This window comes from Podarcis gaigeae, assembly GCF_964106915.1.
Source record: "Podarcis gaigeae genome assembly, chromosome: 12".
In the NCBI taxonomy this organism is placed as follows: Eukaryota; Metazoa; Chordata; class Lepidosauria; order Squamata; family Lacertidae; genus Podarcis; species Podarcis gaigeae.
Window position 1 is genome coordinate 2,850,845 of NC_139688.1, and position 12,944 is coordinate 2,863,788.

At 42.6% G+C, this 12,944-nt stretch overlaps 1 protein-coding gene across 14 annotated transcripts in view; it reads left to right on the plus strand.

Moving 5' to 3' along the window:
- Positions 1-4,631, plus strand: part of LOC310827678 (uncharacterized protein) — a 244,131-nt gene extending 239,500 nt beyond the window's left edge. For all 14 annotated transcript variants that reach the window (XM_083703961.1, XM_083703969.1, XM_083703960.1 and 11 more), the window contains one exon: positions 889-4,631. In XM_083703961.1, coding sequence (XP_083560087.1) covers positions 889-4,616 — 3,728 coding nt within the window. In that variant the 3' untranslated portion in view covers positions 4,617-4,631. The remainder of the gene's footprint in view (positions 1-888) is intronic.
- The last annotated feature ends 8,313 nt before the right edge of the window (positions 4,632-12,944 follow it).

The following is a 12,944-nucleotide window of genomic DNA, read 5'->3' on the forward strand; positions in this document are numbered from 1 at the left end:
TTGGCCTCCTGGCTTCAAACACACCGGCACGATGTCGCAACAGCTTCAAAGCAGTAAATAGCGATCCATAACCTGTTGGGGCGTGGCGTAGCTAATTGTTTTACGACCCCAATTAGCTGTAGCTTAATCGTCCTGGAGCCCGGCATGTTTCCCTCTAGCTGCGCCTCTTTGCCGCTCTGATTCTCCCGTTCGCCACGCAAGCAGAGTAAACACAGCGGGCTGTTGCTTCTCGGTGTTTAGAGGATGAAACACACCCAGTCATTAGTGTGTTTATTTATCAGTCTTTATTACAGCAGTAAAACAATAAACAGAACTCTTCAAACTCTCCCTGGGCTGCTAGCGTTCATGGCTGCTTCCGTCTCCTTCAGAGACAAACAGGCAGTGATGAACAACTCCTCCCTCCTTCTGAGTCACGCCTCAGGAATGGACAGACGTCATCCAGAACTCCTTAACCCTATGAGTTCTGAAACCAATAACAGGGATGACAGTGGGACAAAATTCATGAGTGCAGACATTGTGAGCAATGATAGTGTTATGTATTGAAGTTCTCACCCTGGACCATCAGGGGGATACTGTAGATAGTTATGCAAATGAAGGATCGAAAGTGACGTTCAGTGATTGGATAGTTTTAGAAAGTTGCTACAGTAACGTACTGGAGCTCTATATAAGCAGGCTGACTGAGCCCTTCAGCTCAGTTCTGTTCTGGCCTCTGAATAAACAAGAGCTGTTTGAAGAATCGCTGTGTCATCTCATATGTTCACCCACAACTTAACAGATAGCTCTATTTTAACTCCTTGTTTCTCTGTTCAGCCTTAGACATTAGACAAATTGTGTTCTACATTTGTATGAGCATACTCAAGCCTTGCATATTTCTCTGCTTTATCCCAGGAATCACCCTTTGGGACCAGGCCTCACTACAGAAGGACTTGTGTATAAAACTGCAACCCAAGGCTGAATATGAAATCATTGCATCTGACTCCATCGATGATAAGGCCTCTGCCCTCAATGTCTCAGCATCGCTCAAGGCCAGTTTTTTGGGGGGACTGGTAGAAGTGGATGGATCAGGCAAATTCCTTCAAGACACCAAGAAGTCCACGAAACAGGCCAGAGTCACTCTGCAGTACAAAGCTACCACCAAGTATTCACAGCTGACCATGAGCCATTTGGGAATCCAAAATGTCGCTTATCCAGCTGTTTTTGAGCATGGCACAGCCACCCATGTTGTCACTGCCATCTTGTATGGAGCCCAGGCTTTCTTTGTGTTCGACCGAAATGTCTCTTCTTCCAAGTCTGTGCAAGATATACAAGGAAGCCTCCACGCTGCGGTCAACTTGATTGCAGTCTCTGTCAAAGGGGAAGCATCTGTCAAGATGGAGGAGAAGGAGAAAGCCCAAACAGAGAATTTCAGCTGCAAGTTCTATGGGGATTTTTCTTTGGAAAGTAATCCGGTGACTTTTCAAGATGCCATGAAAGTTTACAGTGATCTGCCCCAAAAGCTCGGGGAGGATGGGGAGAAGGCTGTGCCTGTCAGAGTTTGGCTGTACCCACTGACCAAGCTAGATTCCAGAGCAGCTAAGATGGTGCGTGAGATCAGCTTAGCACTGATCTTTGATGCTCAAACTGTCTTGGAGAATCTGAATGAGATCAACATGCGATGCAATGATCTGGCTATGAATCCTGTTGCTGAAAAGTTCCCAGAATTAAAGAAGAAAATCAAGAGATTCAAGGATCTGTGCAAGCAGCACAGGCAGACTTTCCAGAAACACCTGGCGGGAATCCTGCCTTTGATCCGGGGAGGGGGGAAAGAGGAAAGAGTTCTGGTGGACATTTTAATGTCCATTAACCAGTCTCCCTTCAATAACCAAAGACTCAGTGAGTTTTTGGATACCAAGGAACAAGAAATTAATTTGTTGAATTCTTACCTTAGTATTCTAAGTGGAATGGAAGTAATCTCTTCCCAGAACAAACTGGTAGAAATCGTGCTAAACCCTGCAAATGAGTTTGTTGTCTCATTTACCTTCACTTCTTTACATGATGAGGAACCATTTTTAGCCACCTTACAAGACTGGCTTCAGAAAGATTTTTTTCAGGAAACAGCAAATTCCATCAGTGGCCAGTTGACACCCAAGAACAGTAAAGCCTGGTTTGAGCACCAAGAGAGAAATCGGAATGCTCGTAAAGCTGCCAAATCCATTACAGATTTTGCCCGGGTCAATAAATCAAATGAGAATACCCGGTTCCTTGTGGCTTCCGTCCCAGATCAGGACAACCCAGGTGCTTCCATTTACCTCTATGAAGATGGGGAGATGGTCAGCAGCAACTTCAAGCTGCCCTCAAAACCTCTCCCTCCCCTGGTTGGCCGAATTGGACATGAGAGGGTGCAGCTGACATTTCAACCAGCGGAGTATGGGAGGGCTTCAATTTCTAGCTATCGGGTAGAATACAAGATTGCAGGAGAAGAAAATTGGAAGACTGTGAATACTGACGACAGTCAGGAGACATTCCAAGTGAGAGGGTTGAGCGCAAACACAGAATACCAGTTTCGATACAGCGCTAGGAGCAAACCAGGACTTAGTGAGACCAGCAACGTGAGTAAATCTGTACAGACACGTCCTACCAGCCCTCCTGGGAAACTGAGAGGGATAATTGCAGAGTCTTCCAAAATCAGTATAGCCTGGGAGAGCCCAAAGGTCATTGGCCAGGGAGCTGTTATAAAGGAATACAAAGTGGACTACAGTGAAGAGGCTGGAGAGGCAAAAAGCAAAGACAAAGATGAATGGGCTGAAAAAAGAACAGGGAAGAAAACAGAGTTCTGTGAGATTGATGGTCTGAAGCCCCAGACACCCTACAGATTCAGAGTCTCAGCCATGTGTGCCGGTGGGGCTGAGAGTGAGCCCAGCAAAGAGATTGAGGTTTCCACATTGGAAGGAGACAAGAAGAGAGTAGCTTGTCAATACCTCCAAGGCAGCACCCGCGTGGAGGATGGGCCACCAGCAGTGTATGCTCTGCCACTGGAGCCCATACAGGATGTCTCTGGATCCTGTCTAACATACCAGCTCGGGAAAGAGAACATTCAGGTCCCTAACAAAGTGATTATGGTGATGGGGGCAACAGGATCAGGGAAAACTACTCTCATCAATGGAATGATCAATTATGTCCTGGGTGTGCAGTGGGGAGATGAATTCCGATTCAAACTTATTCATGAAAATACTAACAGAAGCCAAGCTCAAAGCCAAACATCAGAAGTGACCGCCTATGTTGTCCACTACTGCAAGGGTTTCCAAGTCCCCTATTCGCTCACCATTATTGACACTCCAGGATTTGGAGACACAAGAGGAATAGAGCATGACAAGTTGATAATAAAACAGATCCGGGAGTTTTTCTCCTCCCCAGGGGGCACTGATCATATAGACGCCATCTGTATTGTCGTCCAGGCCTCTTTACCTCGTTTAACTCATGCCCAGAGATACATTTTTGACTCTGTGCTCTCCATCTTTGGCAAAGATATCAAGGACAACATCCAAGTCCTGATCACATTTGCAGATGGACAGACCCCTCCTGTTCTCGAGGCCATTAAGGAAGCCAATGTACCATGCGCCAGGGATGCCAAGGACACCCCTGTGCACTTCAAATTCAACAATTCAGCACTGTTTGCCAACAATCCTGTGGAGCCTGGAGGCAACTTCAATTTTGATGAAATGTTTTGGAAAATGGGCACCATGAGCATGAAGACCTTCTTTGATTCATCCCACACGCTAGAAACGAAGAGCTTAACATTGACAAGGGAAGTGCTCAGGGAGCGAAAAGAGCTTGAAGCTGCTATTGAAGGGTTGCAGCCCCAAATCAAAGCTGGACTGGCCAAGCTGGAAGAACTGAGGAAGACGCAGGAAGCCCTGGACAAGCATAAGGTTGACATAGCGGAAAACAGAAACTTTACATATGAGGTAGAGGTAACTGTACCAGTGAAGATGGATATATCTGGCACAGGAAATTTCATAACTAATTGCATGAATTGTCACGTCACCTGTCACTATCCTTGTGGAATTCCTAGAGATGAAGATAAGCGTGGTTGTTTAGCTATCAATAAGAACACAGGAAGATGCACAGTCTGTCTGGGTCAGTGTATGTGGAGTTTCCACTTCAATCAGAAATACAAATTTGAATATACAACAAGCAAAGAGAGAAGGACCTATGAAGAACTGAAGCAAAAGTATGAACGTGCCTCTGGTGAGCTGATGACCACAGAGAAATTGTTCGAAAATCTTAATGATGACTATGAAGAAGTGAAACACATCTTAGTAGAGCTTATCCAGAAATCATCTCAAAGCCTCCAGCGCCTTCAGGAGATTGCACTGAAGCCCAACCCACTCTCTACCCCAGAGCACATTGATCTGCTCATCATGTCCGAAGAACAGGAGCTTAAGCCTGGATATCAGGAGCGAATCCGGTCCCTGAAGGAAGTGAGGGAAGTAGCTGAGTTAATACAGAAAATTGCCAAGAAGGAGCCTCTGCTGCCTGGAGAGCAGAAGCTGTATGACCAAATTGAAGTAAAAAAGGCCTCTCGAGGAGGCAAAATTAGGAAAATGAGAGAAGCTGTTGTAAACTGGTTTAAATAAGGGGGTCATGTATAGCTTTTCTTCTTCTTTTAAATAATATTTATTACTTTTAAAACTTACAAAAGAAAAAGAAAGAAAAAGGATGAGAAGAAAAGACAAAAGAGAGACAAAAAGACAATACAATACAATATATAAACAATACAAAACACAACCTTAACACACTAAACTAAACAAAACAGGAATGGGGTGTTGCAGGAATGCTCTTGACAGGAGCTGCTTATGGCCCCTTTGTTCTACCAAGCATTTGACCTGCCTTATTGATCTCTCTCCCATTCTGAGGCATTGCTTAGTCTGTATTGTTCTTATCAATAGAATCTTAGAACTGTAGAGTTGGAAGAGACCCTGAGCGTCATCTAGTCCAACGCCTGCAATGCAGGAACTCAACTAAAGCATCCATGACAGATGGCCAGCCAACCTCTGCTTAAAAACCTTCAATGAAGGAGAGTCCACCACCTTCAGAGACAGCCTCTTCCACAGTCAAACTACTCTTACCATCAGAAAGTTCTTCCTAATATTTAGTCAGAGCTCCTTTCTGGTAACTTGAATCCATGGGTCTGGTTCCTACCCTCTGGAGCCCTTCAGATATGAAGATGTTTCTCCTGTCTCCTCTTAGTCTCCTCTTCTCCAGGCTAAACATACCCGGCTCCCTCAACCGTTCCTCATAAGGCTGGGTTTCCAGAGTATATTTTCAACTGGTGACTGATTGGAATCTCTGGGTGTGTGACTACTTGTAATATTTTTTCTTTCATTTTCTTATTGCTAGCCATCTAGATGTCTTTTTGAAGATCCAGTAGGATATAATTTCTTTTTGAAAACATTTAACCCTGGATATATCTGTATTTTGGGGGAGCATGTTCTATTGCTCTTTGTACCAGCAGTGCCAAAGAGGTTCCCTGCCAAGGAATTCCTGGAGCTGAAGCAGAAATCCAGTCTGAAGGATCCATGCCTAGAAGCCATATTCACCAGCAGGCGACTAGGGCATGACCAGATCACCTCTGCTGGCTGACAACAAGGTCAGACCAGATCCCGCCTCTTTCCCTGCACTGGGAGACTGCGGAGAAACTCGACTGCCAGAGATGTCTTGTGCACTTTGCATTTAAAGCGATGTAACCACAATTGCCCACTGATTTCTCCCATGTTTGGGGAGTCATGTTTTACTGCTCCTTGCCTGCTTCCTGCAGCTGTGCCGTGAAACAGCCTCTAAATAAAAGCTACTCTGTTCTTTAAGAATGGCCTCATCCGTGTCTCCTGAGCAGGGCCTGTGCAAGACATTTTGCTACCTGAGGCGAATTACAAGATGGCATCCGTTCCTCATACAGAGGTTGGACCAGCAGTTGGACCTTAACCCAGCCTGAGTGCTGAGAGAGTGTCTCCACCACACCTGAGGCAGCACAATATTTTAGTAGGGCCAGGAGGACATGCTGGGTAGCAGAGCTGGGCACCACATTCAGCTGAAGCCTAAATCCTTCCCCCTGTTTTTTATAATTAAGGTTTTATTCAGACTTTTCATATTACATTTCACTGAAAAGCAAACTGATCTAAAGAAGAAGAGAAGGAAAGGTGCAAAGTCCTCTTTGACAGGTAGATCTGAACTCTTAACCCGCACAGAAGGGGGTGGAGCCCCCCCAGCTCTCACCTGGGAGCTTCTCTTTCTTCTCCCAGCTTCCCACCTTGGAAGATCCTTACTTCCCTGCCTCTCACACAGGGTCCTTGACCAGCCAGCCATCAGCCCAAATCTTGAGCCAGTTCAGAGGGATCTGGGCTTGGGTCAAGCTGGGTCGAGACAGCCCCAGATCAGGTCAGGCCCCTCGCTGCGATCCAGAATTGTCAGGTGGCCAAACTGATGGTAGCACCAGGCAAGCTTCTGTGGAAGAGTCTGCCTATGAACCTGCCTTACTCCAGAGAAGTCCTGGGGGTCATCTTTCCCAGGATTCTGACTGGCAACAGCTGCCCAAGAACTCAGGCCAACACCCTAACCACTACTCTACATTGACTAGGATGGCTGGGAAACTTAGCTAAATGGTTCAGTTTCAACCATTTATTCAGATTATTAACATTCTTTTTTTAAAAAAATTATTATTATTATTATTATTATTATTAGTTATAACAAAACATATTTTCCAATAACATATCCACCCCCCCATTTTTCCTCCCCCCTCCCCCCCCACAGAACCCATCACCCCAACCCCAACCCCCAACTTCCCTCAATTCCAGTCTTTGGTTTCTCCAATAATGCTATTTTCTGCATGTTACACAGTTGTATAGATCCTCAAAGTGTTTAGCTAATTATTATCAGTAAAAAAATTGTGAATGTTTATTCAAAACCTGCCAAGGAGTCCAGTTCGCTCTGTTGCGTCTTCAAATATTTTGTGAAAGGTTCCCATTCATCCTTAAAGTCACAGTTATCCTTGTCCCGTAACTTATATGTCAATTTTGCCAGTTCTGCATAGTCCATCAATTTTTCTTGCCATGATTCTTTAGTTGGGGTTTCTTCAGTCTTCCATCCTTGTGCTACCAGAACTCTCGTGGCCGTTGTCGCATACATGAAGATGTTTTTCAGCTTTTTTGGCAGGTCTTTCCCTACAATCCCTAACAAAAATGCCTCAGGATTATTAACAAATGTTAAATGGAACATTTTCTTCAATTCATTGTATATCATTTCCCAAATTTTTAAAATTACTTTACAATTCCACCACATATGATAAAATGTTCCCTCCTTTTCCTTACACTTCCAACATATATTTGAACTAGTTTTGTACATTTTCCCTAACTGCACTGGTGTTATGTACCAAATTATTAACATTCTAAATCAGATTGCAAATGTATTCTGGCAGACATTTCGGGCTTTCAAATATTCTGCTAAACTAAAATTGGTAATATGTAAGATTTCTCCCTCTCATTATCAAGTCTGTCTCCTGTGAGCGAACTCCAGATTCATCGACTAGATTTAGCTAACACCCCGGGATCTCCATTGACAATCACACCTGCAAAAATGCAATCTCCCCATTGTCTATATGCATGCCCCGAAATGGAAGGGGAGGAATTTGCTGTGTGCCTGTTTCCCCCCACACATTGCCTCTCTTCTGCTATTCCCCTTCACAAGGGAAGCATCACGCAGCAGGGGAGTGTGTGTGTGTGTGTGTGTGTGAGAGAGAGAGAGAGAGAGAGAGAGAGAGAGAGAGAGAGATAGATCCTGGCCCTCCATTCAGGACAGGACCCCAATGGCAATTTGGGAGACTGGAAGGGGGACTTTTCAAATGAAAACCAGTTTGCAGAAGGTGACAGCTCATCCCCTCTAGGACTGGTGCTGCAATGACATCTGGCAGTGATGGGAGGAACTGCAGTTATTGAATCTGGATCCATGGCAAACTTTGCAATAGTCTTCTACAGAGACTGTGTTTTGCAGAAGGTTGGTCCATTTTGGGGGCAGAACAATCTCCAGCTGCAGAAGGGAATTCTTGGCAGGGCAAAAGAGATCAAACTGCTCTCCCTTTGAAAGTCAGCAGGTAACATGCACACGTCAAATGAGTTTCTCCTGACATTTCCCATACCCTCCAGCATTTCTCCGATGAAAATAGGGACGTCCCATTCCATAATGATAATTTTACTGTTTATACCCCACATCTTACTGGGTTGCCCCAGCCACTCTAGGCAACTTCTGTCAAATATAAAAACATATTAAAACATTAAACATTAAAAAAAAAACCTTCCCTATACAGGATTGCCCTCAGAGGGCTCGGGGTCGAATTGCTCCATACCCTCCAACATTTCTCCAGTGAAAATGGGGACATCCTATGGAAAAGTGGGATGTACTGGGATCAAACCAGAAACTGGGATAGCTTCTGTAAATCAGGAATGTCTCTGGAAAATAAGGACACTTGGAGGGTCTGATTTCCAAGCAAGCAAGTCATAAATTTCATAAATTGCACTTCCTGTTCCCATATCGGCCTGCAGTACAAGAAAGGAACACGCCCATTATTTTAATGCATGTCAGTCACAGAAAGAGCACATCATTTTACTTAACAATATCTATTTTAACAAAAGTGGCTGCAGGTTATCAAAGCCATAAAGGAGGAAGCTGTGGTCCATTTGAGCAATCAATCTGTGGTATGTTTTGAAATGCAGTGTATTATTAAATAAGACAGAAAGCAGGAGGGATTATACAGAGAGAGAGAGAGAGCAAGTTTGTTCTCTGAATGCCGATCCTTATCTAGCTAACAGCAGAAATATTAGCAGATTTGGGTGGGTAGCAGGAACCCCCAGGTTTGAAGAAGCACAACACGTACACATCCCACCACCTTTCAGGAAAAAATATTTCCCGGGGGAGACTAACCAGCCCAAAGCTCAGCGGCCCAGGAAGGCTGAGTCGCTGCTGGGGAAGAAATGGAAAAGTGGGTGGGAAGAGGAATGGAATGGAGTGTCCTGGGAAAAGATGCCAAGTGGGAAGATCCCAGGTGGGCATCTAAGAGAGTTCAGCTGAATGGGAACACATGGGGTCTGCAACTCAACTCTACAGAGTTTTAAACCTTTGTAATGGCTTGGGTCTCTCCCACACACGTGAGATGACTCCGGAAGTTAATTATTCACACTAAACAAGACTTCACTTTCAAAGAGCCACATCGTCACTGTTATGTACTGAAGTTCTCACCCTGGGCCAGCAGGGGGATACTGTAGATAGTTTTCACTCAGGTCCACGTCAGTTATTTTAGGTGGGAAACCCTGGGTTGTTGTTGCTACAATGTTGACAGCCGGCTGCCTATAAAAGCAGGCCAGCTGAGCTGTTTGCTGCTCAGTTCTGTTCCAGCTTACAAAATAAAGAGCTGCTTTGGAGAAATCGCTGTGTCGTCTGCTATGTCAACCCACAACTTAACAGTTACCTAATCAGCCAGCTTTCTCCTCCCCTCCCCCCCCCCGCCTTTCGGCACTAGGGCAGGGACCGGAGCTTCAAAGATACCGTTTTCACAAATCGCAGGACCTCATCTTAGCGCTGCTCCCCGATGCTCTGTGAATTTGGCTTTCTTTCTAAAGAAACCCTAAAGAAGCTCAGAACTTTAAAAAGTATTTAATAATATCTTAGAAGGGGGGAAATCCCCAGACACTTTGGAAAAAGCACAAAAGGACCCTACAGAGGTGGGGTCTTACAGACCAATTAGCCTATTAAATCAAGACTATAAGATATTTACAAAGATCCTGGCAAGGCGACTGGAAAAGGTACTACCTAAAATAATTAAGGAAGATCAATATGGATTTGTTAAGGGAAGATACATAGGCCATCCTATAAGAAATGTGTTAAACGTATTAACAAGCAGGGTAAAAGGAAAATTGGTGGTCTTAACATTGGATGTGTATAAGGCCTTCGACACGATTAGACATAAGTTCTTATGGAATATTATCGGGACGTAGGATTAGGAGAGAATTTTGTGGAAGCAATCCAGAAATTGTATAGAGAAGGGAAGGCTGTGGTCAGAGTGAATGAGGGGGTTTCAGATCAATTCAATATACAAAGAGGAGTTAAACAAGGATGTTCACTCTCACCACTACTATTTGTATTGGGTATGGAGTACTTGGCAGACAGAATGCGAAACTCAGTAAGGATAAAAGGATATAAGAAAGGAAAGGAAGAAATCAAGTTAAACATGTATGCAGATGATATTCTATTATTATTTACAAACCCCTTAGAGGGTGTAAGAGAACTTATGATAATCCTGAAGGACTTTAAAGAGGAGTCGGGATTGGGAGTAAATTTGGAGAAGTCTGAAATTTTATTTTGGGATGTAAATAAAGAGGAGAAGAAGGAAATTGCAAAAATTGGAAGTAAAAGAGTTAGAACCCCAGACATAGTAAATTATGCATCTCAAGAAGAGATGGGATGGGGAATACCGAACTTAGAATTTTACTATGAAACATTCCAATTGAAAAATCTAATAGATATTGGATATAAGGATGGGATTAAATGGATAAGGCTGAAGAATGAAATAACTGAAGGAATAGGAAGAGAAGGGATATTTAATAGAGATATTAATACGGCTTTTAAGAAGACAATAGGACCAATGAAAACTGTGTTAGGAATCTGGAAGAACTGGAATACGAAATGGATGCCAACATACTCAAGGTGGACGCCGTTACAATATACTCAGGAGGGTCAAAGGGAACCAGGATGGTGGAAGAAATTAGAAGATCAGGGATTTTATAAATTAAAAGATATATTCGATGAAGAAGGGAATTTAATTACAAAAAATGTTTTTTTAGGAAAAATAGGAGAACAATTTTGGCTGAAAGTGCAAGGACTTTATGATTTAATAAAAACAGAAAGAGCAGAGGAAACGATGAGGACAGAAATGAAAATAGATATGGTACTGAACAAAAGACAAATAACGGAGAAAGGGATAGCAGAGATGTTATATAAACTGGTGATAAGCGACAAAGAAAGAATGATAAGGATAATCCAGATTAAATGGGAGCAGGAAGGTATGATCCATCCAAACACGGCCCAAGAACTGATGAAGAATATAAACAATATTAAAATAGAAAAGTATAAAGAATTAAGTAGAAATTTTTTTATTAAAATGGTATAGAACTCCGGCACAAATGGCGTATATAGTGAAAGGGTTTAGTCCCAAATGCTGGCAGTGTGGTCTGGAAAAAGGACTATATTCACACATGTGGTGGGAATGTAATCTGGTTAAGGAATATTGGCAAAAGATTATAAAGGTAATTTCTGGATTATTTCAAATAAACATAGAAGTTAATAGGGATTTTTTATTTTCGGGAATACTGGGAAATAACAAAGTAAAAAGTAATAAGCAAGAGTTGTACAAGATTATGATTTTAGCTGGAATGACAGTTATTGCTTTGGGATGGAAAGAAAAGGCCAAATGGAATATGGAAAAATGGAAATGGAATATGGGAAAATGATTATGTTTTTGAATACGTACAATCAGAAATATTCGCACAGATAGTGGCAGAGGATAGATGGGAAAATAAATGCCAAAGAATCACAAATAAATGGGCATTTTACAGGAACTAGATAGGGGGGAAGCCACCCTAACATACAAGCTCAAATGAACAGACTGTGTACATGGATAAAGATATGAAGAAGGAAGGCCTGATGGGGGGGAGGGCTGGAGGGGGGAGGGGGGAAAGAAAAAGGGGGGGGGAGTAAACCGGATGGTATTTTGAATTGATTTTGTTATGTAAACCTTTTTTCAGAAACCATATATATTAATGTTATGTAGTTATGCACTGTAGTATGAATGAATTCTGTTTTGTATACTTTGTTTTATAGAATACATATAATAATGTTATGTTACTAAGCAAATTTAATAAAACAGTAACAGGAAGAAAAAAAAGAGCACCCTGTCTAGATGCAGAAACTGACAGGCAGGGAAGGCGTGTTGCTTTTCTTGCTGGCCATTTCCTTCTTTTGTTTGAGTGACCTTTCTTTCTTTTTTAAAGTTTTTTATTTATACAACAAGAAAAAAAGAAAAAAAAACACAAATACCAAATTACACACAAATTACAAAAAAATAACCATAGACACATAATTTTCTTAGCAAACAATAAAACATCTATTGGTCTTAACACTAAAGACCCAACCTCCCGTCTATTCCATATTTCAAATTCATATTACTTATTCTCAATAAATCTAATTTCTTATATCTACCTTGCAATTATATCTACCTTGCAATTATTACTGAAGTTCCTCGAATGCTGCAACAGAATTTAAACTACTATATTTATTTTTCAGATAATCTTTGAAAACCTCCCATTTTGAAACAAATTCCTGTTTTGATTTGTTCTTTATTTTTTCTGATAAACCATCTAATTCGGCATATTCTGTCAGCTTTTGGATCCAATCTTGTCTAATTTCCTTCAGAATGGTTTGATCTTCTTGCAGTCCATGGGACTCTCAAGAGTCTCCTCCAGCGCCATAATTCAAAAGCATCCATTCTTTGGCGATCAGCCTTCTTTATGGTCCAGCTCTCACTTCCATACATCACTATTGGGAAAAACATAGCTTTAACTATACAGACCTTTGTTGGCAAGGTGATGTCTCTGCTTTTTTTGTTTCATTTATGCTGCAAGAACATATGGATCAGGCCAGGGGCCCATCGAGTCACAGACTCATAGAACTGAAGAGTTGGAAGGGACCCCCAGGATCATCCAGGCCAACCCCCCACAATGCAGCTGTCCCACACGGGGATTGAACCTGCAACCTTGGCATTATCAGCACCACGCTCTAAGCAACAGAGCTCTCCAGTCCAGCCTCCTGTTCTCACAATGGCTAGCCAGATGCTCCCAAGTTCAAGAACAACTTTCCCCTTCTGT